A 25,585-nucleotide genomic window follows, 5' to 3' on the forward strand; every position below is an offset into this window, starting at 1 on the left:
AAATTCTTGGCTACGCCACTGGGTTGTTGTGACGCTGTAAAAGTTCTCGAAACAAACGAAGTTCTGTTGTTGGCTCCTTTAGAACACAATGTATATTTTCAAAACAAACATTTTACGCCCGACCAGACTGTCAAAATTCGTGGCGAGGTGGGGAAAAAACTTCGAAGCGACGTCGCCACCCGCCTTTCGTTTCTTTTTTTTTTTTTTGCGCTTCTATTGTATACTAAAAATAAATATTAAATTGCGCGGCCTTACGTGCCAGAAACCCGATAAGATTATGAGACAACGCGTACCAGGAAACTCCGCAATAGTTTTGACCAACTAGGGCTATTTAAGTGCATGGCATACCGTGCCTCCCGTTGCGCTTTATAGTGATCTTTTTTTTATATAGTTCAACTCATTTTCTTTACATTTACTGTACAATTAACGTGATACGTAAATAATTACTGTAGCTTGCCCCCCTGTTTCCTTTTTCGTATATAGTATTCCTGGTAAAGTATATTAGCATGTATTAAGACTGGCACACATGATGTCTGCACAATAGGAAGGCAGCACAGAATAAAACGGGACAGGCCATGTCCAGGGGACGTATCCTCAGACGATCACTTTCGGCGATTCTATCGCCTTCACATGACGTGGTGCACAACCAGCCAATCAGCTCATCGGGTTTTGCTCAACCATGCCAATTATTGCGCGCGCGCCTGAAGGCCGAAGCGATAGTATCGCCGAAAGTGATCGTCCCAGAATACGTCCCCAGTCTCCTTCCGCGTTTGTTGTCGTATTGCGCTATTATGTACCAAGTTAACTACGACCAAATTGCCTAACGAGTTTTGCTGAACTACACCTTCGGTGCGGCCCCGCGCGAACTGTGGAAAGTGTAAATTCGCCGACCGTTGGCAATCCGCCGAAAAAATAATGAGAATTGCTGTATCTTTGCTAGAGTCAGGTCGGCTGTGCCAATGCTTGCACTTTTTCTCAGCTGTGCGAAATTTCTCCGACGGCGCTTTTTGGACAGGAATTAAGCCGTCCGATGTGGTTACAGAGGGAACGACACTTCTGGCGTCGAGCATCGTCTTTTTCGCACGTGTGAGACTCGGTAGGTCGTCTTGAAGGGATTGCATCTTGCTAATTCTACAAAAACGAGGCGATGGATTTCATTCTGGTAGCAACTACACCGCTCAGGAAATGAGAAGATTGAAGAGTAAACATCGCAGGACAATATACGTGGAATACGCCATATTCTTTCTTCCGAGTTATATGCGATTGCCTGTGCCTTTATAGCTCGAAGAACTATAGTTCCATGCACAGGTAGCTCCTCTTACCTTGGAAAACTGGCCAAGAAGGCATTAATGAAATGGCGATTCAATACTAGGAACAGTGGACGTAGCAGCGCAAAAAAAAAAGGAAGAAAAAAGCGTGCGCGCACTCGAAGACTGCGCTCGTCCATTGCGCACGCTAGTCACACTATATGCTGTAGCAATCTATGATGTTCTTCGTTGACTTTGGCGCAAGGGGTTGCAAGTGATGTTGTCCGCAATAGACGAGAACGTTGATTGTCGCTGCTTCGGCCGCTCGACACAAGTGTTGAGAGAGAGAGAGAGAAATAAACTTTATTGTTAGACTAGGCTTCTTGAGCCCAAAGGCGAGTGGCCTCCTCAGTCCAGGTAGCCATGGCTCGCTGCCGCCGCCCGAGCCCTGTTCACCAACCGTAGCTGGCTGTGAGGGTCTTGCGTCACCAGCAGAGCCTCCCACTGGTCTTCCGATTCTTCCTCCATATCCGCTTTTTCCTGCATGCTATCGCCTGGTGGTGATGATGACGGTGGTACTTCGCGGTTATTTCTGCACTCCAGCACCATATGGCGCAAGGTGTTGGGCGTGTCCGGTGGGCAGAGCTTGCAGTCTCGCCCGTAGGTGCCCGGATACATGGCGTGCAGCAGTGTTCCATGCGGGTAGGTTCCAGCCTGGAGTCTTCTCCAGGTTACCGCTTGCTCCATACTCATCGTTTTATGCGCGGGCGGGTAGCGACGCCTCTGCTTCCTGTAGTGCGCCAGGATTTCCGAGTACTTATTGGATATCCGTTCATCATCCTCGTCGCAGTCGTTGGTCCGTGTTGTCTGCGTGTCGGAGATGGCTCGGCGTGCATGATTTCGAGCCGCGGCGTGCGCCGCCTGGTTCCCCGCGAGAGACTCGTGTCCCGGCGTCCGGAGGATTTGTGCTGTTTCTATCTCGGTGTTGGTCAAGACTTGAAGTGCTGCCTTTCCGATCCTTCCGTTCACATACCTCCTGCATGCTTCTTGCGAGTCCGTCACCACGGTAACCAGGGTCTTCTTGCACGTTGCGATGGCCAGGGCTATGCCCAGCTCCTCCGCTGTGCTCGCGTCCTTGGCACATATGGATGTGGCTGTAAGTTGTTCGCCCTTCTCGTCGACCACGCTGATTGCAAATCGGTTGTTTGTTCTGTACGCAGCTGCGTCCGTGTATCTCACATTTTTTTCTTTGCTCTTTGTGCGTTCCAGTATGTGCTTGAGCGCCTGTATTCTCGCCTGTCTCCTTTCCTTGTCGTACTCGGGATGCATGTTTCTGGGAATGGTACTTATGTGTAGCTTGTCCCTGATCTCGTGTGGGATACGCTGAGGTAGGTGCCTCTCATACTCGCCTTGGTAGCCCAGATCTTGGAGCAGGGCTCTTCCCGTTTTTGTTAGCTTTAGTCTCTCCAGTTGGTTGACGTTGTGCGCTTCCACGAGCTCTTCCCACGTGTTGTGAACTCCCATTTTGAGTAGTTTCACTGTGGATGTGGAAGGGGACAAGCCCGAGGCAATTTTGTAGGATTTTCTGATGAGGGCGTTTACTTTGTCTCGTTGACTGTTCATGTCAACGTATGGGGTGCCGTGTGTGACGATGCTCGTGAGCAGCGCTTGTATTATTCTCGTGCAGTATTCCTCCTTGAGTCCGTGCCTTTTGCTCGTCACTCTTTTGATAAGGTGGGTTATTTGTTGCATTGTTCTCTGAATTTTTTCCAATTCTGCTGCCCCGGCCCCGTCCTTTTGAATCAGGAGCCCGAGGATGCGGAGCCTCGTTACCTGCGGAAACACGACGCCTTCCACCTTTACTTCTGGGTCTGGTATATGCTGCGGTTGTCGGCCTTTTGTGCGCTTTCTTAGTACCAAGAGCTCTGACTTTTCTGGTGCGCACGTCAGTCCACATGCTTCCAGGTACCTCTCCGTTGTGTCAACAGCTACTTGCAGAGCGTCTTGCTGTTTACCTGTCGACCCTCCCGTAGTCCAGATGGTGAGGTCGTCAGCATATATTGCGTGACCAATCCCTTCTATTTGCTTCAGTTGTTTGGGTAGCGAGCTCATCGCTAGATTGAATAGCATCGGCGAAATGACGGAGCCCTGTGGCGTTCCCTTTCGCGGTGTGTCGAATTTCTCAGAGCGTAAGTTGCCTATCCCCACTGTGGCTGTCCGTTCTTTCAGAAAAGCTTTGATATAATTATATATATTTTTACCGCAGTTACATACGTTGAGGTGTTGCAGTATGGCTTCGTGTGACACGTTGTCGAAAGCCCCTTTCACGTCAAGTGCGAGGATGGCTCTTTTGCTGTGCGTGTCCAGTCTGTCGATGACTTTTTCTTTGATCTGCAGTAACACGTCTTGCGTGGACAGGTGAGCTCTAAATCCGAACATGGTGTTTGGGACGTGTCCGTTGTCTTCGATATGTTCGATCATGCGGTTGTGCACCATGTGCTCATAGAGTTTTCCAGCACGACGTGAGGGATATGGGTCGAAGGTTCTGCACGCTGATGGGCTTGTTTGGTTTAGGTATCATGGTTACCTCGGCATGTTCAAATTCCGGTGGTACTTTACCGTGTTCCCAGCACTCGTTGATGTATTTTAAGAGTGCGTCTACAGAGGGTCCGTCAAGGTGCCGGAGTGTCTTGTTGTTTATTCTGTCGTACCCCGGCGGCGTGTTGTGGGTGAGCTTGTTCAAGGCCCTCTCGATTTCTGCTTCTGTGAAGGGCCGATCCAGTTCTATATTTGGGTTGCCTCGATACTCGTCAAAGTGCGAATCTACAGGAAGAAACTTCAACTGCTCACGCCAAGGTCAAATTTCGTCACTAGCGAATTTCTTAGTGAATTCTCCCGGGACATTCCTGAATGTGGCTTTGCGAGACTACGTGCGCGCGCCAGTTTCAACTAAAACAACGCAGGAACAAAACAGGAGAAACAATCAGCATTGTTCCCTCCCCCCTTCCTTCGCGTCGCACTTCTCTCGGCATTCCTCACCATTCTTCCCTCGACAAGCATCGCCTTCCCGTGACATCACTGCGTCGACGTCTCACAGCCAGTGAGCAACCGAGGCACGAACTGACATTTCGGCTTATATATTGGGAACGGTGTTGCGCGCAAACGTAAACATAGCAGCGCAGTAAGGTTGTGGCCGGTATGGTACGTACGTACGCATAAACATTGCTGCACGTGATTACACGTTGCATATTAGGTGATAATTAAGGGAAGCGTACGCAGAGATGTACGCAGACACAGAGATTCCAATAGGTGGACCCGCATCATTCTCGCTCTCTTACTGTGCATTTGTCGAGTCATGCTATTACGCGCTTTACGTTTTTGCGATTCCTCATACTCGCAACTCTTCGCAACCGGAGACCCACCGATCTGCATGACGTGCACTTTCACCACAAACAGCGATTCAACATGCATGGTGCGCGCCTGTTTGCGCAGTGTACGGCGGGAGCCTGCAGCTTCTGAGACAGTCGACCCGTCGCGCGCCCTTGAAGCGGGAAAGCGTCTCTCCATTGTTTTCAGGGTCGCCCCCCCCCCCCCTTCGGGACACGGGGTCACGCGTCCTGTTGCACGAGCCCGCGTCGTCCATGTCGCGCTGGCCAACTCGGCCGCGCAATCGGGGCCGCCCCGCCGACCGTGACAAGCCGCGGCCGCGCTCTTGTTATCGATGAGCCAGCCGCACACACCCAACTTTGACGGAGGGTGGGGGGGAGGGACAGCTTGTGTCAAGCCTTACGTGACTTGGAAATCGCTGAGCGTATTCGGCGAAAGTTAGCACTTTTATAAAGAATAAATCCAAGGTGTTACACAACTAATTAACGCTTCCCACCTGTTGTGAGCAAGTGGTCAACATCGTGGAAGTTTGGGCCTGTTGGTATGACATATATAGTAAAGGTGTTCAATAGCGCAAGTGCGTCGGGAAGGGGGGGGGGAGATAACAAAGGAAAGCCAGAGTGGTCTATCTTTCCCGTATTCTTTCCCCCCCCGCGCTCTGCACTATTCAAAATCTTTACAAGTGGTCAAGTAATATACTGTAACGTTAATTTATTATTATTATTATTATTATTATTATTATTATTATTATTATTATTATTATTATTATTATTATATCGCTGCCGACGAAATCGCGCTGACCTTCTGTTTCTTTTCAAACTCCTTCACGGTATCCTCACCTGCCCCGAACTCCCCAGCTGTGTCAAGTTTCGTATTCCGCGCAAGTTCACCAGAGGACATACATATTTACATGTTCCTTTCTGGCATCACCAGCACTTAACCGTCCACAGAATACAGAGCCTTCATAACGCTTATTTTCATGATCTTGACATTTTTCATTAGTCGCTGTCATTGTTCTTTTCCGAGCTTCGCTTTGTTGTGTCATACTTTCACATATTGTTCAACTGCCCTTCTCCTCCTTTTACTTTAATATTCACCTTGCGCCTTTCTGCATGTACACTCTTCTTTTCAAGAATGTTCTTTTTAGTCATTGTTTTTTTTACTTATATTTACTTTTACTTATATTTTTACTTATATTATGTGTGTGTGTGTGCGTGCGTGCGTGCGCGCCAGCACTCATACCTCATGGTTGTTCCTGGCAGTGGCATAGTAAGAGGGGGGGGGGGAGGCAGGGGGCTCTGGGCCCCGAGTGCCAGTAGGGGGGGGGGGAGGTTCTCATACATGTCTGAAGACGTACCCTCCTCTTTCCGCCGGCTTGACTGGACCAGCAGCCCGAGCTCATGTACCCGATATACCAGATGTGTTTACTGCCGCGGAATTGTCGGCTGCAACTTTATCAACACCCTACGTAATAATTGCACGAATACGCAGGCTAAAAAATTTAATTCGCCAAGTTGTCGCTAAACTACTCGCCTTAGCGGAACGTGTGATGTGCGGTGCGCTCGTGCTCGGAGCGGGCTTTGCTAAACATACAGTAAGGCGATGTGGCTCTTGGGTATTTCTTCAGTTCAGTCCGCGCTATCTTAAAATATATCTTAAATAACTGCTTAATTAGCAATTATACAGGAAACATTGCAATTCGGGAATTGAGGACCCAAAGTAATATTGTTAACTCAACAAAAAATTACCGACGATTACGTTACTTCCTAATGCGAAATTTGAGCGCAGCAAATAAGCTGTTTCACCTTTTCGATAGATTGAGGCAAAGAAATCGAGCAACACATGTATGCGCTATCACAGAATTTTTTTGTTGCATTTGTTGCACCCTGACTGTTTGCGAGCCTTTGTTTGCGTTTGGCCTCGGCCTCGGCCGCGCGAACGGTAGAGTCTTCTCTGCGACGGCGATGAGCTTCTGCTTCAGCCTCGCTTACTGCTGGTTGCTCTCGACGGCGGCGATGAGCCTCCGCTTCGGCGGTGCGAACGGCAGGGTCTTCTCGGCGGCGGCGATGAGCTTCTGCTTCAGCCTCGCTTACTGCTGGTTGCTCTCGACGGCGGCGATGAGCCTCCGCTTCGGCGGCGCGAACTGCAGGGTCTTCTCGGCGGCGGCGATGAGCTTCTGCTTCAGCCTCGCTTACTGCTGGTTGCTCTCGACGGCGGCGATGAGCCTCCGCTTCGGCGGCGCGAACGGCAGGGTCTTCTCGGCGGCGGCGCTTAGCCTCTGCTTCGGCGACGCGTACTCCTGGATCATCTCGACGGCGGCGACGGTAAGCTTCTGCTTCGGCGGCACGCACCTCTGGATTCTGACGGCGACGGCGCTGGGCCTCTGCTCTGGCAGCTCGTTTAGCAGCAGCAGCAGCAGCAGCAGACGGAGGACTTCCATCGGTCGTCTCGCTCATGGCTCAGAAAGAACTGGCAGATAATTTCGCAGTGGCGAACGGCAGCGGCAATTTCGGCTCGGGCGGTGCACATATACAGATCCGCCGCCACCGATCTGGCTCTCTGATTGCCACCGCACAGGGGTTGCATTGGAGGAGGAGCGAAGAAAGGAATTAAGTTCCAGCCGGCGCTTTGACAACCGGAGACTCGCAGGAAGAGGGGGGAGGGGGGCGGCGTGTACACCCAGCGGCAAACGATGGGGGCAGAAGCGCGCGCAGCAAGCGGACAACACGATAAAGGGAGGAGGGAAGAGATAGCAGCGACTGACTGATGCCGCTGACGCCGATAGTGAGTCAACCCCAGCTGCGGAGTTGGTTTCAGGGACAACGCCGCCGATGCCGACACAAACAATATGATACCCTCGCTTCCGCAGCGCTAAGAACCAGGTCTAGCCGTGGGAAGGTGGTCACGTATTCGTCGACGTGCCGGGGCCTACGTGAAATAACCGGCGCGTCGGCAACTGAAGAGCACCCTATCCGCCACACAAGAACAGGGGGGGGGGACCCTTTCCTCCTCTTTCTGCATGGCGGCGACGGTGTTCTATGCAGTCACGTTATCTTGACTCTCTAGCGGCGTCAGCGGCATCCAGCGGTATCAGTCGGTCGCTGCTAGCGCTGGGGGGATGAAAGGGGGGCGGAGCTGGTTACGAGGCCGACGACAACGCCGACGACGACGCGAAACCCAGGAACGGACGCCAAAGAGCTGCGCTCTCAAACTTCTCTAAACAAGATCGTTTTGGGTGCTAGAGCCTGCAGTGCTTTGGCACTGCGGGTGGCCCAGTACGGCAGTACCGAAAGTAATATTAAATATTGCACAGGTACGTCGATCCCTCTATCCTTTCCATTCCCTCTTAAAAAAATTTACACCCTTTGTGGCTTATCTTGTCCCGCAACAATAATTGTCATCTGTCTGTGCCGCATTTTCTTTCTTTAACGCTGCGAGCCCGGTATGTGACATGGCATTATCGACAGTAAAGTAGCAGGCGCCGAGTTTTCAAGAAAGGAAACGCAAACAAGGGAGATGATGATTATCGTCGTGTGGCAGATATACACTACAAAGGGTGTACCTTTGTCTAAGAGTGCACTCTTAGATAAAGGTACGCAATACGCAATTTCTCACGACTTCGAGTTCATCGGAAAGTGGAGAGAATACACACATAATTGAAACATTATGCTAATTCATAAGAAGGGAGAGCATAAAGAATTGAAGAATTATATGCCCATTAGTTTGCCTTTAGTATTGTACAATATATTCACCAAGGTAATTTCCAATAGAATCAGGGCAACACGACCAATCAACTAAGAGAAGAGGCTGGCTTCATGAAGGGGTATTCTACAATGGATCGCATCCTATGTCATCAATCAAGTAATCAAGAAATCTTCGGAGTACAACCAACCTCTCGATATGTCTTTGATAGATTGTGAAAAGGCATTTGATTCAGTAGAGATACCAACAGTCATGGAGTGATCGCGTAATCAACTAGTACAGGAAGCATGGGTGAACAGCATAGCAAATATGTGTAAAGACTCTACAGCTACCTTAATTCTCCTCAAGGAAATCATAACGATACTTATCATAAAAGCGGTCAGACAGGGATACACAATCTCTCCAATGGTAGTCACTGCATGCTTAGAAGTGTTCAAGCTATCAGACTGGGAAGGATTAGGAGTGAGAATCAACGGCGAATATCTCGGCAATCTCCGGTTTACCGATGACATCGTCCTGGAAGAAGTAGTAGTTTAATGATTGGAATATGTAGAGAGGTCGGTCGGAAAATGGAGCATCTGGCCTTCTACTCTACGTAAGGGAAGGGGAAGAGGGGAAGAAAAATGGTCACAATGGGGGATGATAACGGGAGGAACGAGGTGAAGGACTCATTGCATAAATGTTATCACAAGCGTGAGTCCATCCTGGACTCCTGTTCGTAAACGATGGGGATGAATTGCAAGAAATGATTGTAGACCTTAACCGAGAAAGTGTAAGAATATGGCTGAAGATTAATATGCTGAATGCACAAATAATGTTCAATAGCCTGGCAAGAGAACAAGAATTCTGTCTGGCGGTCTGTAAATCGTCCACTGTCTTCGTACGTCGGTATCTTCGTTCAGCACGTCGTCGGATCGCTCGAAGTCGTTCTAGTTCCACATCAAATTCTGTCAGTTTCGAAGAGCATGTGAGAGTGCGCATAGTGTCTTGCACCGCGCTCTTGATTGCCTCTTCCTAGTCGAAAGATTGATTGGCGTCGCAGTGTTCTTCCATCACACACTGAAATTTAGACCAGTCCACTCTTTGGATCGTATCTCGTGTTTTGGAAGAGGACAATCCTCTGATCTTGACGTACATGGGGATATGGTCACTTCCGTGCATCTTTATGTCCGCAAACCACCCAGCACGCCTGACAAGGCTTCTTGAGACAAAAGCCAAGTCAAGACAGTTGCTGTATGTGGGGCCACGTAGAAACGTAGGGCTTCCATCATTCAGCAGTCAGAGTTCATTACTGGAGGCGAAAGATACCAGAGCCCTGCCGCTCGCGTTGACCTTCAAACTTCCCCACAATGTATGATGGGCGTTAAAATCTCCAATGATGACCCAGTGATCGGGAGTTGAGGATAGGATGTCTCGTAGTCTTTTGTGACCCAGTCGACTTGACGGAGATAGGTAGGCGCCCACAAAAGTAAAGGTAAAATTCTTTTTCCTTATTGTTAGGCATATATGTTGATTATCGTCGTTAGGTGGCGCAGGCTGATGAATGTAAGGGAGGTCACGGCGGATAAACACCATAACCTTACTGTTATCCCCAACAGTTGGCGACATAAACGATTCATATCCAGAAAGCCCTTATCGGATTCGATAGGTTCGGCTCGCAAATGACGATAATCGAAAACATATTGGCATACACGAAGCGACGGAAATCCGAAATGCGCGCTCTGAGTCCGCGGGCATTCCACTAAAAAATAGCTGCTTGTCGGACCTCATCCCTGAAGGACAGTGGCTGGGGAGCCATGATCTACTCAAGGGTTGCCAGCACCGGACTCAGAGCATCCAGTACTTGAAGCGCACTTCTGGCAGACTGTGTGTGCATGTTGGTTAGCAACACGCGAATGACATTCATTAAAGGCCTAATAAGAGCTATCACTTGCTCATCTGTTTCCCGCGACTCCTCGTATACAGCACCTTGCTGTACGGGGTGCGGCTTCTTCTGCCGGTTGTGTACGCGGAAGTGGCGGCCATTCCTTTGTAGAGAGAGATCTGGGGTGCTGGAGACTTCCGCTGATGGTGCTGCGTGACGAGTTGACTTTTCTTGAAAAGTTGATATTCTCCGTCGTGAAGTCCTTCGACGGTGACGTCGTCTTCGCCGCACTTTCACTGCGGCCTCTTTGTGGGTAAGACAGATGGACAATGTCCATAGTGGCGGCAGTGTCTCGCAGCACCCGGCATGGTTTGCCATTAACTTTCAGGTCGTGAAGATATGGGCTTAAAAGTTCCTTATTCTCGTATTTTTCATCCACATAGGAGAAAATTACGCTAGGCTTCTCTCAGTTTACTGCGATATGTCCTAGTTTGTGGCACTTATAGCAGCGAATCGGTCTAAAAGATTCGAAGTTTCTTTTCTGCTCTTTTTGTACGGTTTCCCCGTTTGATTTATCCTCACTCTTTTCTGAAGACTTTTCCTTCACATCTACAGGCTCCGGTCGTCTAGTCTGCGAACTCTTTTTGAACGGAAATGGTTTCCGTGATCCACTTCGACCGTTCCAATTTCCGTCCTCGGCGTTCAGCTTTCTACGCGTTGCGTACTCTTCGGCTTATTCAGCCGCCCTTTACACAGTGTTTACATTTCCTCTGTCTTGCACCCACAGCTTCACAGATTATGGGATGCTTTTGTAAAACTGCTCTAGACACATGCATTCAACAATCATGTCTCTGCTCTCGTACGCTTCGACGCTTTTCAACCACTCGACTATGTTGGCCTTTAAACTCCGGATACCCCTCGCTATCTTTCTTGCCTGTGCTCCTAAACCTTTGCCGAAAAGCTTCGGCTGAAAGGCGGTATTTCTTCAGGAGACTAGCCTTAACTTTCGCATAATCATATGCATCCTGTGCACTGAGTCTGGCGATTACTCCCGCCGCCTCACACGGCAACATAGACAGCAACCGCTGTGGCCATGTACTCGGACCGAAGTTCACTTTCTCGCAAGTCCTTTCAAAATTGCTTAGGAACAAGCCTATGTCGGTGCTGACATCAAATTGGGGTCGGCTTGGGGTCGGGCATGGAATAGATGGTAGCTGGCCCATGCCGTCGTCCAACTCATCCACGGTGAGGACGTTGTTGAAGGGAGAGACTTGTTCTCATCGAGAACGAGGAATATCGGATTTACTTACAGTATCTACATGTGGACGTTACAGTTCATCAGTCTAGCATGACTGAAAGAGAATGCACACTGAACTGCCGACAACGGCTGCTTAAGTACACTCTGTCCTCCCTAGGTGAGGTAAAACGGCCGTTCAATCTTTGACCAGTCTGGGGCGTCCAAAGTGATCGTAGCCGACCCGCCTTTGAGGCGGAGGGTTTACACACTCACTTCCGCACAGGTTTCATTGACCACACCAATTTGAGAGGATTTTCGCCGACACGGGTCTTGCCCTGAGCAGGCGCCTCTTGCTCCCAGAGTTGACCCCGCAGACAGTGGCCACCGCGGCTGTCCATTGACTGACGACTTGAGACGGCGCCGCAAAACACCTCCTGCCAGGAGTTCCCCTGCTCGAAACAAACCGTGACGGTGACGGTGAATCCACTAACAATATTTGGTCCGCCGGCTGCGTCTAGACATTCCGGCGCCGCTCGCTTGGGGACGAGGCGCATTCTTGTTTTCACAAAGCGAGTCATCGCAGCGGGCCGGGCAGAGCACGACAATCGCTTCCCCGAAGGTCGCCAACCTCCGCAGGCCGATCGTAACAACACTCAAGCGAAAACCGGCAATATAAGCGCCTACCGGCGTTCAATGAACGCTTGTTACTTGCTACCTTTTCAGTAGTAGCATTTACATGAATGTGACAACGGCGCATTGCATCGGATGCCTCGCACGCCGCATACGTGTGAATGGTGGTAATACGCTGAAGCGTATTGATGCAGCGCTGACATTGTTCTGCATTGTGAAAGCTGTGACATTGAAGGATATTTACCCAACTACGTTACGTTCAAAGAAGGGTGGCTGATGCGTCTATGGTTGGTATTCCGTTAATTTTGTTGCAAGAGCGTATATTGGGAACCAGTAAAAGAGAACAGACAAGGACGACAGGCTCGACAGCTAGCTTTAGGATGAACACAGAAGTGCTCCCAATGCATATGCTGTAATGTATATTGTTAAGAACGCCCTGCTGAGGTGCAAGTTTTGCCAGCCGGGTGCGAGAGCGGTGTCGACTTTTCCTGGAAAGCCACCGCCATCCTCTAGCCAAACGGCGTCACTAAGTCTACTGTGTGCGGAGGACAATACGCCGCGTGCTCGATTCTCCGTCGCGGGATTGCCGAGATGAGTTCGACGAACCAGGCTTTGTGACTGAACACGCCCCCGCCGACCCGGTCTGCCGTGAGCAAGGGAGTTCCCGAGGGAACGTATTTGGAGGCCCTGTCCCACGCACCGTTCCTGACGTAAGCCCCGAGTTCTGCGAAGACCGTCTGACCTCGGTGGGGTCCGTGAAACCGGTGCGGAAGTGTCTGTGGCCTCCCGCTCAAAGGTGGCTCGTCTACGATGACTGGTCGAACGGTTCTCTCACCTAGGGATTGCGGGAGGACCGAGTGTTTATAAACCGCTGTTGTGCGGCTGCTCAGTGTACTTTCTCTCGCAGTCATGCTAGTCTGATGAACTGCAACGTCCTTATGTAGATACTGTAAATAAACCCATATTCCTTGTTCTGGATGAGAAGCAGTCCTTCCTTTCAACAACGTCCTCAGCGTGGATAAGTTGGACGGCGGCATGGGCCAGGTACCATCTAATTCATGCTCGACTCCAATCTTGACAATTGGTTACGAACGGTGGGATTGGCCTCCCAATCCTTATAATATGTCAATAAGGGCTTGTAAGATAAGGAAAAGCAGCACGTCTCCTGCGAAAGATGCTCGTGTGCTCTGCTTTTTTGTATTTCTTTTTTCTTTGTGATATTTACCTGTGATACTTTTCCGTATAAAGAAGCAAACCCCTATTAGAAACGGTCATACATCCCGTTTACTACAATTTCATGTAATCATATATGGATGTGAGAACACACAGGATCTTATACGCGGGGTCTCCTATTACACGATATATCAAATTATGGATATGGGGCAAAAGTGTATATGCGTTTTTTTTTTAAATAGGGACTACCATTACTTTCTGACCACTATATATCAGCATTGGTGCATCTATATATCTCGTTACACATTTTCGCCTTTAACGTAAGAGCTATAGGTGCCCGTGCCTAGGTACTGCATCTTCCCGTACTCCCATTCATTCATTCATTCATTCATTCATTCATTCATTCATTCATTCATTCATTTTAAAGGCCCGTGACCACTGCCGAAAGGAGTGGTAGAACAGAACACACAACGCAGAACAAAAGCATGCAAGATTTAACAGTGGGCGTGGTAAATAGCGGTCTTGAACTTTGATGTATCCGGAATGGTAGCGAGGGATGCAGGAAAGTGGTTCCAGTCAATACACGTGCGGTGCAAAAAAGAATCAAAATACGAGTTTGTACGACAAGACGCACGGCACAGCGACTTTGTGCACCTGATCAGACCGAGACGAAATGTAGGGAGGAAGCACTAGTAGATGTCATTTTAGTGCTGGCCTGTGGTGGTAAATCATGTGGATAAGGCAAAGACGACCGCACTCACGACTTGGTGAAATTAAATGTTTGTCTCATGAATGTAACGCCGGCGTACCGGGAATGAGTGGATAGAATAAAGCAGGCTGCTCGGCTTTGAATGGCTTCGAGGGCAAGGGTATAGTGAGCGTTGCTTGAGCGGGATCCCAGATGGCAGCGACATACTCTAATTTTGAACGAACAAGATTTGCTTTGTAAGGTGTCCATTTTAAAGACGAAGGCACGGTGGAAAAAAGATTCTTCACAAGTACCCTATAGCAAGCGATCAGCGTTGGTGGCCACGCGTATAGTCAGCACACGCCCAATTCATCGCTCATCGTCATCGTCCTCAGCGTCACCATGCAGTTAAACGATGACAGGCGAGCACGACACCTGTTTACCTTGCTCCGTTTTTGGAGGCGTCAAGCGCGCGTTTTCCCAGCATCGCGTTGCCCTCGGCTCGCATCGTGCGCTCGCCGCACGATCCAGGAGCAGCTCTCTCGTTCTGCTCGGCGCGCTCGGCTCCCGTCAGCCGCAGAATCGCCGTCCACGCGTGGCTCTCATTATGCGCGGAGGCACCCGGAGCGGCCGCAGCGGAGGCCAGGACAGCTTTCTTCGGGGCGCAGCTGGCGGAGCGTGCGACGTCGTGTCACCTTTCGCTGGCCATCCAGGTCGCGCGCCAAGAATTGAATGCGGCTCGGGCGCCTATATAGGAGTGGACTCTGCCTCCTCCGGCTTCGTCCACCGCTGCCGTGAGGAGGCTGATAACGTGCTTGTCGTTGGACGGGAGGGAGACCACCAACGTGCAAAGCGCCCGCTTGGGTCACTCGGTCCTGCTAGCGGCGATAAGCAAAGGCGTATACGGTTTACCGTCGTTCATCACACAGCACCACCCACATCGAAAGTGAGTAGCGTGCGCGCATTTTTTAAAAATCTCATGCTGCGTGTATACGTGTATAAATGACGAGGAAGCCGGAAGAGATGTTAACCAGATCACTTTCCGGTATATGCTGACCCATTAGCTGCACGGCGCCTAAATTTTCACGCAATAATACCTAAAATGCACTCGGCGTTCTAAAGAGACCTTCAGGAGCGCAAATTACAATTCGCTATTTTGCAAACTGTATAACGCACTTAAGGTCGCTAATACTACAACTGGAAAGTTAAGTGCTGTGAGACCCCGATTTAGCACCGAATACAATTTTAACATATAGCCGAGATGTATACTAGCGTATATACGCGTCAAACGAGCCGCTGCGCGGCATTGTTGTTCCATTTATTGAAACTGTGTTGAACTAAAGTGTGCCCAGATTCTTCTACAAGGACCGACAATGTCCCTCTTATCCGCTGGCGTAAACGCGTCGGCGACGACACCAAACACAACAGCGTGTTTAGCCCATTATGGCTGATTATACAGCGTCGTAACATGCTTCCACAAGCTCTGCTTCTCCTACATAAAGGCATCTTCCAAACGTATATCCAGCACACGCCGGAACACGTACGCCAGTGCGTTTCTGGTGTGTTAAAGCTAGCGGCTCTCTAGAATTTGTGTCGCGCTATGTACGAGGACAACACGCCACAGCGGAAAAAAGGACGGTGAATCCGTGAAAAAAAGGAGACGGTATACCGTCTGCATGCTTATATTCAGGGAATCACCGTCCTTTTTTTCACCGTCGACCACGTTATAACGTGGTCCGCCCGATCGTCCGTGCTGTTTTCTGCTAGCCTGGCGACTTCAATCATGAAGAAAGAGGATTGATTGCTTTTAAAGGGTCCCTGAAATATATGTCATAGAAGAAACGTGCTTTCTCGCCTTCAATGCAAGAACATTCGAATCGGCTTTGGTACGGCGAGTCCAACACTCGTGCCGTCAAGGAATAGTAGTGCACTCTAGTGCCTGTGAATGTGCTTCATTACCTAGTAGTAGATTTAATTTTCATTTCTTTTACTGGGAACAAGAACACTCGAAGAAGCCCTTGTATACCGTAACCTATCGGGACCCTCCATTACATGTTCTGTCCACTGGAGGTCTCCCTTGTTTGTGCACTCATACATATTGAGCGCTTTGGGAGGTGCCAAATAAACAGCTTGCTGTGTCATATGGAAACGCTGTTATATGGCGCAATAACAGTGGCACGGATGGCAGTACACTAGAGTGGTGGAATTGACTGGAGGCGCCCTCTTGTTCCAGGCATGTCCCGTGGCCGGCGCTCGCTCCTTCTGTTATGCGGCCTGCTGGCGCTGGGACTAAACTGCGTCCTATGCGACCACGGCTCGGACTCGTTGCAGCAGGACCAGGAGCAGCTGCTGCACCACAACTCGCACCAGCAGCCTCCGTCGTCCGCGCACCAGCACCTCAAGGCCGAGCGTTCGGGCACCTACTACCTGCACGACGTGGACAACAAGGCCCGCTTCGGCGTCGCGGGAGTGGGCGGCTCGGGTCTCACGCTGCTGCTGCCCATCCTGCTGGTTCTGGGCCTGTTCGTCATCATCATCCCGATATTCGGGCTGCTCTTCACCACGGGCATCGCCGGAGGGTTCGGAGGGTTCGGAGCCGGCGTGCCCGGTGGACTCTACCCGGCCGCTTCGGCCGCCGGACGCAAGTGGACAGGCGCGGAGTCGTCGATACTGAGTCAGGAGAACGTCATCAAGATGGTCAGCTTTGTCGATAAGGCTCTCCAGGACTTTGGCAAGCAACTCAAGGTCAAGCAGAGCTAACTGCACGTATAGCGTGCGTTTCCTGAGACAGTCTCGCCTTCGGCTGGTCCACATGCGCTGAACTGGAGGACAGAGGAAGTTATTAACACGGCGAACTTAGCGCTGCGCGCTTCATTACTATATACGCGATTTCGTTAGGAAGAGTCGCGGCCAGTATAACCCAGAACGCGATGGCTTGTGAACAGTTAGCAGCCGTGAACTATTGGATCCCTGAAGCCGTAACGTTGGCATTCGCCACGCCGCTGTGCTATGTGAATAAGTAAATGTAGTAGGAATAAGTAAAAGTAATAGGAATAAGTAAATGAATTCGCCAATTTCTTTTCTCGGCACACGCACGTATTTCTGGAAAGGAAGGCGATATTTTAAAGCGTAGCCGCCGTTCTGTCAACTCCGAGGAGCAAGCGTTCGTACCGTCACAAAATTATGCGGTTCTGGCAAATGCGGGTGAGATCTCACCTTGAAGCGAGAGCAGGGCGTCGCTATACTCATAGATATATAGATGCAGGGAAACGGCAGTGCACGCGCGACCTGAACTCGGCGCTTGCGGTCAGTGACAACGTAACGGGCTTAATGATGAAAACGCAGTTTAAACACTGATGGTTTCTATAGTTCTGTTCTTAGATGAATGCGTCACTCAAAGGTATAGCCACTCAAAACCCCGTCGTGCTGCACAATTCACTCACGGCATGCATGTTTGAGGTCGTATGCTGAGCACGACTGCACTTTTCAACCGTACTTTTCATCGGTGAGGTTTATGACTCACATGCAGACATACTTATCACCCCAACTGCTGAGCAGAAAATGCGGGTCATTTACTATGCGTATGCACTTTTCACTGTACATAAAGAGCTGCACGAGCGTGGACACGATTTTCCAGCCCTGTGGTTTTAATGTATACCTCTCTGAAGCGCGCATTATAGTAAATTCCGACTTAGTCTGGCGCATGCCTCTGTTAGAAGATATTTTTAAAAAATCCAGCATAAAGCTCGTTCTAACGTGTCGCCAGAAACAAACACTTTAACAAGATTTATCTGTGATGCACAGTGCAGTGTTATTCTATTTAGTTATCAACCGTTCTACAGCGCACACGTGCGCTTACGGATGTGCAATGAGTTTCAATGTTTGGAATCTGAAACAGCGCACAAACGCATGCGAATATGCATGCCTTACTGAGTACGGACTGTGATTACAGTAATGAGCAATGTTGCAATTTTTTACTCGCAACAGTAGAATAAATTCGAGGCTTTAAACGTCACGTGTGTCGTGTTGAGCACCAGCGTAAACGCACCACTTAATGGGTGATATCCAAATACACGCAGCAGCGACAGTTGCCTCCGAATAACAGAAACAGATCTCGAAGGCTACGGAAATGATCGCAGAGCCAGAAACGCGTCATTGCCGCCGTGTTTTAGATATCACACGGTCTCCCTGACGCCATCCCCCTCTCTCAGACTTTATCCTATCCCTTTCGGTATATAGTGCATTGGTTCAAGGTGACCTGCATGCCTTCGTTTAGATTACCTCTTTCCCTAGGTATACGGCACAAGAACGTAAAAAGATAAGACAGTTTGTTGCCCTCACATTTTCTTTTACGAAACAAAAGTAGGATTTGTGGCGTTTAACGTCCCGAAACAAGAAACGGGCTATAGGGGGATCCGTGGTCGAGGGCGCCGCGGGCTAATTTCGACCACGTGGGGCATACTTTAATGCGCACCTAAAGGCGCGGTGCACGAGCGTATTTTCATTGCGCCCCGTCGAAATGCGGCCAGGAATCGACCCCGGGGCGCCGTGCTCGGCAGTAGAAAACGACAACCGCTGTAAGCTCTGTACTTCGAAATGCGTGAAGCTATCCGGCATACGTGAATCGTTCATAACGCACAACGCTATGTAGCATATTTCTTGGAGTGTGACTTGCCACGATTGCGAGCTGCAGAACAAACCAATAGGTAAACGTTTTCATGTGGCAAGCAGCGTTATACTAGAACATCTGCACGTTCGAAGACGCCTTCATTGCGATTAAAAGCTGCTTATCTCCGCCTCTAACCTAAATCCGTCAATTTCAACTATCCTAGTCCTCCGCTACGTTTCACATGCGTTTCGTAAATTCGAAAAACGTATGCATTAATCCACCCTTTTATTTCTTCCTCGAATAGTGATTTACGTAGAGAGGAGCAGTCTCCATAGTATAATGCATTAGAACAGATAGATTCATTCAAAACATGCTGAGCATAAGTAGAATGTATAAGTGATTTAATACGGAATACAGAGAAACCAACTATTTGTCGCGGTATGAGCAGCCAGTGCTGCGGTGGATCGTACTGCCACCGTCAGAATTAACAGGAACATGGGTCACAGCCTCCAGCCGATTAGTCTCTATATTTCCCCTCGTTGATTTTCCGTATAATCATACCCCATCGCTCCCTTAAACACGAACTTGTTTTAAGCGTCTTTCATTTCTCCTGCAAGCGAAACGGAGCTGTAAAGTTTGTCCGCAACTGAATCCTGCATCTGCTGGTCGATCGATCGGTTTGCCTCCTTGAACAGCAGGTGTTCGATCTTTTGCAGCTTGCATACGTTGAACAGGGCAGCTAGTCATTCGCGTCTATTACGGTGGCGCTATCGCTCTGGCAAGCCGCTCCTTTCAGATGATGATAATGATCATCATTATAACACGGCTCGTACCTACAATGGCGGATTGGCCAAGAATCAAGTTGGTTGTACATACAGATGACTTCAGCAAAACGAACATGAAAAATTAAAACGGAATAAAAGAGCGGCGTGTAAATTAAAGTCAGCCACATGACTGGATGACTGCATTAAAAAAAATAAAAGGAAGATTCTTTGAACGATTTAGCGAGAAAAAAAATTCAGAAGCATTACAATAGGGGCAGTAAGAAATGTATGAAGTAGCCAGGTAAGGGTTTTGCTGCTTGATTGAAAGCACACACGCAGATTCGAACACATCCCTGCGATAAAACCCAGTGCTACGGGGCGCCAAGACAGTAATATCAACACACGGTGCGCATCCACAATTCGGGCATATCGGATTGAATTTTCTTCTTTTCTTTGCTCTCAAGACTAATGAAAGAAGGTGTGTATAAAAGTATTGTTTTCCATGGCAAATTAAATTGTTCAGCTAGTCACTGATTTCCTGCACAAGTTCATGTCAGGAGCCATTGACCAAAGTTTTGCAACCATTTGTGCGAGTCCCCGTCAATGCAGCGCCCTTTGCTACCGCCGGTCAAAGCCAAACTTCTTTCATCGGCCGTGCCATGTTTCGGATGCATAGGTTCAGCGCGCTATCCAAAAAAAAAAAAAAAATTAACGTTTTCGGCCTGAAGCTAGAGTCGAAACTTCTCTACGGCGGAGGCTATGATAGCGGAGGGTCACGTGATCATAGTTTCGGCTGCCTAAAATTGTTTAGCACGCGTCAAAAATGTCCATACACGGGCGTTAGTGCACCCAGTGCCCATAGTTATATGTGATCATCACGGCCGGGAGCCGAGCCCGCGACCGTTTTATGAGCAGCAAGGCCAGAGCATCATTTCAACTGAGTACCGCAGGTATTCAGTGGATATTGGAAAACTGCCGCATCAGAATCGAAGGGCTGTGTCACTCGATGGTCTTCGCAACCGTGCCAGGGGTATTTACATACTAAAGCAAGAAACTATATTCAATGGCATTCGCTTCTGTTTATCCACGTGAACAAAACGTGGTTATTTTAGAAAACTTGTATATGCTGAAGGTACAAAATTTGTTGGTCCATATACGCATTCTAATTCAGCAGGCTCTACTATGAATTAAGTAAGTAGAAAGAAAGAAACGTGTACTTGTACAGTTTGTTCACGAAAGCTAAAAATGAAAGGAGCTAAAGCTTACTTAAAAACTTCTTTGTCGGCTTTCCTTCACCAAGCTCAACGGCAACAACATTCTGAACGTGCGTATTTTTGTAGAGGACTGCCCCATATATTTCGAATGGTTATGCCTCTGTTCCTTTTACATTGGCTTTTTTGCAACACACCATCTCGCGCGGTGAAGTTCGCTTGCAGTTGAGAAAGCACACCCGTGTGCTTTTTCAACGGCAAGCGGACTTCACCGAACTTGGAGGCACGTGGTAGGAGCGGGATAGCTCGTGTCGTTTGCAAACGACAACAAATAACAAAATAGCACGTGAGCACGCGATACTGCAAAGAGCATTTTACGGCGCGCGCCATATAAATAGCCAAGTCAAGGGACGCCATTACCCCACAACTCCAGCCAGCCGATTGCTGTCCGTGCAAAATTAAGCGACATACTGATTTTCATATTCAAAACGCCGAGGACATGGTCACTGTTTCGGGCAACAAGCTTATGCGATACCGCACGCAAGGCCAAGCACGTCCGTGCTGTTGGTGGCATACATATAACATGCCTTGGGTATAACGGCTTGAAAACACAAGGCAATCGGCACCCAATGCTTTCGACTAAAGGCCAAAGGCAAAAAAAAAAAAAAAAATATCGCTTTGGCTAAATTGGTTATACATGAGTAGTGTTACACTATTGAAGCGATCTTGGTAAAGCTACAGGGCTGGTAATAGTCTAATTTTTTATAAAAACGCTTTAAATAGCACTTTAGCGGACGATGCGTGCACGTGATGGTTAGCAAACATGACGCAAATCCCAGCTAGTTACCTCCGAGACTTCAGCGCGCCTTGGTACAATGAACTGGAAGGTCATGCCAAGGCGCCGCGCTGGTTTTTAACGTTCTGGATCGTACGTCGTTTTTGGCAGACGATATTGATGGTCTTTTTTTCTTGCTTTTTTTCAGTTTCGTTATCAAACGCACCTACCTTTTGCGAGATTTTCATGACGCATCCGCTCGTACTTCAAACGTAAAAAATTGCGCGGAAGCTACTTTATATCTAAGCTATCTGAAAGTAGGCTTTCTACGCGGTCCAAAATTCCGTTGCAGTTGATCTTTAAATTTTGTCTGTTACGGATTTATTTTTATTTATTAATACCTCAAGGGTCCAAAATAGGACATTACATGAGAGGTGGACACGTAAAAGGCTGGATTGATGCGGATGTAAAAGGCGGGATGTGTAGAAACTAGACGAAGAGAAAAAGCAAGCAAACCTTAATTTAACGTTTCAGCATTTAATAGCACCGCCGATAAGCACAGCATTAAACTTAATTAACACCACAAAGCGAGCACAAGTGATCAAAGAAAGAAACAAAGAACTACGGACCGACTTATGACCTTGAGCACCAGCCCCCCCCCCCCAATTGAATGACATCATGCTCGTTAGGTTACTGAAAAAACAACAACATTAAAACAAAAACAATTTCAGGGTAAGGCAGTTGTGCCGCCGTTTATTATTGTTTTTTTTTTCGTTCACTGTTGAATTCCTTTGTATAACTCCACTCGTCTTCAAGTGAGCCGATCGACGTCAGCCAAATTACGTATATACGTTTCCACCAATATAACATACGTTGTGGTATGCTTTAGGAAACGCGGAAGAAGCCCTTTACTATCGGCCGCCTCCACAAACCAGCCAGGCAGGTAGGCTCTCGATCGGTGCGCTTCGCTTTCCTGCTGTACAGCCGCTACAGGTCATGCTCAACCCAACAGCAGAATTATTGCGCGAATTCAGAGTGTTTAATCTGTCGATCCTGTGATTTATCTGTATCACGCAGAACGGGCGCACCTGAAGATATGGAAAGATAAGCTTTGACGACGTTTCTTCAGCAGCTGCATGCGCGGACGTCATGGTGTCCCAGTGACCGTGGTGATCTACTGCCAGACACCAATTCGCAGTTTCGACTTCCGGTCGCGAAGGCCGCATTCCGATGGAGGCCGAATGCAAATACTCTCCCGTGCTAATATTTTCGGCGCGCTTCAAAGGAACCCGGATGGTCACATAAGCAATCAAACATTATTATGGTGTACGCGCCGCCCATTTGGTAATTTGGAAGGTTAAAACCCGTATAAACCGACCAACGGTATGTTGCAGAGTATAGACATCTCTTACATAGAACGGGGCTACAATGGTCTGTGACAAGATACGGTAAAGATTACTAACGTAGCGCTTACCATATAGAAAGCTTTAGGTGACGGGACGCAAGAACCTTATGTTCCACTTGCGTATGCGAGCCGCTTGGGCCCCAAGCAAAACCCAAGCAGACTTAATTAGGGGACGCAAGCTGCTCGCGTACCCAAGATCCCGGAATAAAAATCTATATTACTTTTAGAAAGACGTGACTTTTCATAAGCCTGGAAGTTGAAGGGGCTTGCTAGTTCTCAGCGCTATACTCAAGTTCCACATAGTACACAGCACTCTGGGTTGCACGTAACTTTACGCGCTCACAAGTTTCGCCACGCCTAATGGCAATCTTCCGTCTCGGATGCGGTCACTCAAGAGCTCCGGCGCAATGTGGAGACTGAGCAACCGAGCCTTTATGGCGCACGTTATGCACGAGCTGATGAATGCCACCTGTAAAAGCAGGCAGCGAAAGACATCACAAATACATGTATGTGTTACGTGTGTTACAATGTAGCAACTTATCCGCAATGCAAATAAAAATGTGCGTTATCAAAGAAAAGCTTTGTGCCACAGTATGTGTGTGTGTGTGTGTCTCGGGCCAGATATGTCCAGCAATAACCACTTTCATAATTTCAGGCATAGAGAAATGAAAAAAAAGAAAAGAATATTGCTACAGAAACCGTCAAAGATGATTGTCAAAGTGAGCGAATAGCTACCTTCTTCCGGAAATCAAACGTACATACAAGCAATATTTCTGACGCATGTTCTTGCCTGGATAATAATGTTGGATGATGGCGGTACAAATAATCGTCTCCATGTTTGGTACATAGACGGCATGGCACGAGAGCGCGACGACGCGACGGCAGCGTGATCAAGACGTCATGACAGCGTGACGATGGCTGCGCATCGGCGCTTATAATTATTTTTTTTTTCGCTAGTTTGCTTCACGGGTCCGGATACCTCTCCGACAATACGCTTTTAAACCCTGCAGGACGAAACGGCGCTTCTCGACAAGAGACGTGCAGCGAACTATGAAGACGAACGTGCCATGCAGCCCACGCATGGTTCTCGGCGGCGCTGCTATCGAGGCGCGTACCTTACAGAGAAATAAGGTGTCTAAAAGGGTCCCTCACCAGGCCCCATAGCAAATTTTGGCTATTCACTGGAAGTTGTTATGTGTCCTCTAGGGAGCGTTCTGCCGCAAAAGTTTTTCAAGTCGGCTCATTAATAGCCGAGATAGAAATATTTCAGTGCCGCGAACCCATGATTTCAGCAGGCGAGCTACACTGCTAAGCGAGACACTCTGTCCACTTGCCCCGTGTAGCCTCCGCAAGCGAAATTCCTTCCCTGCATTCTCCCATACCGGAGCGCGAGGATCGCGTAACGCATGCGTCACGGGCCCCGCCTTCATGTATTTTTTTTTTTCTCCTCGTTTTTTTGCGGCGCGGCACACTTCTGTCGCGCGCGCACTGATGTGATTGTCTCGTTTCCGCGCAGGGCACGATTTTGTGCGCTGCGCACGAGGACACCTGACTAGCGGTATAAGTCAGTGCTACACCAATACTGAAGCAGACACAAGGGGATCACAGAACATGATCCCGCGCTGGAACACGGTAGAAAATGACACAGTTTCGGTGCCTGCGCATCCGGTTGCACGACGTGGGAACAAGCAGACGAAACGGGAGTACATCTTCTTGCTGCAGTGCGAAGTAAAACAAAGATATGCAGAGATTCGGGTTGTGTGTCTTATTATTTCTCTAAGCTTTAGCTCGTCTATTCAAGCAACGTATTACACAAAGAACGGATGTTGCCTTGAATAATTCTCGAAGTCACGTCATCACGAGCGACGTCACAGCGCAAACACGTGTACGTAGGCGCACTAGCACGTGTACGTCATCCTCCAGATTGGAGCGTGGCTACAGCCACTGTAGCGTGGCGGCCGCGAGGAGAAGGGAAAACGACGTTTGGCTTGAAATTTCATATCTTTCCGCGGCGACTACCGATGTAATACTTTGCAGGCATGACCGTTATTGCGCCTTGTATGCTCTGCGCTTGTCAGCTCAAAATGACCAGACCTGGTGAGGGGCCCTTTAAAGGTAAGCTGAAACACTTTTCGAAAAAAAAAATGAGTTCCCTGCGGCATTCTACAGTTTTTAGTCCAGTGAACACGAATATCTAATTTTAAGAGGGCGGAAACAAACGCAAGCGGCTGTTTTTTTTTTTTTTTTGCAAGAAAACGCGCACCAGCGTCTCGGGGCATCGCGCGAACGCCGCTGTTGCCCGTGATTGGTCGGGACCGATGTGACGTCATTCACGTGGATCGCAGGTCGGCGCCGCCGTTTCAGAGCGTAGCACGCTGTTCTGGTCTAGCTTCACAGAAGAGTTGTAAGCATTAGGGAACGTTCTCACTGTCTCGGACAGCTTGTATTTTCGCCTTACATGTTCGAACCGACAGCCGATACAGAAAACGATGGCGGCAACGACGATGCTGAGTGTGCCAACAGCGAGAACGATGTGTGCACCTTCTCGCGCATTGGAAATATTAGCTGGTACGTATGTTTTTTCATGTAGCTGCACGTTGCAATGACAGTAGAAAAAACGCGCTGAAGTGTCACTGGTGTTACGTTTCGCCTACAACGCGCGGTAATGCCGGCGCGGATGCAACGGACGCCGGGGCTTCGTTCAAAGCGGCGGACATTTTGGCCCGTTCGACGCCGCCGCAACGCCTCCCCGCCAAGCGTGTCCAGGCGTGTTTCAGTGCCACGTGTCTTCGTATGTGCGTGTGTGTGTGTGTGCCCACGCTTGTCAAAGCGCGGCAGCCGGGGAGCGGAGCTCCCCAAGTGAGGTGCCAGGAGGTCTGTCCGTCGGCGGGTT

General features: G+C 49.0%; 1 protein-coding gene across 1 annotated transcript; it reads left to right on the top strand.

Moving 5' to 3' along the window:
* Positions 1-14,581: 14,581 nt before the first annotated feature.
* LOC126540992 (uncharacterized) lies at positions 14,582-17,943 on the top strand. The gene is made up of 2 exons (XM_050187804.2): positions 14,582-14,874; positions 16,162-17,943. The coding sequence occupies exon 2, from the start codon at positions 16,164-16,166 to the stop codon at positions 16,686-16,688; it is 525 nt and encodes a 174-aa protein (XP_050043761.1). The 5' UTR covers positions 14,582-14,874; positions 16,162-16,163; the 3' UTR covers positions 16,689-17,943.
* Positions 17,944-25,585: the final 7,642 nt, after the last annotated feature.

The sequence above is a fragment of the Dermacentor andersoni genome, chromosome 2, assembly GCF_023375885.2.
Source record: "Dermacentor andersoni chromosome 2, qqDerAnde1_hic_scaffold, whole genome shotgun sequence".
Classification (NCBI taxonomy): domain Eukaryota; kingdom Metazoa; phylum Arthropoda; class Arachnida; order Ixodida; family Ixodidae; genus Dermacentor; species Dermacentor andersoni.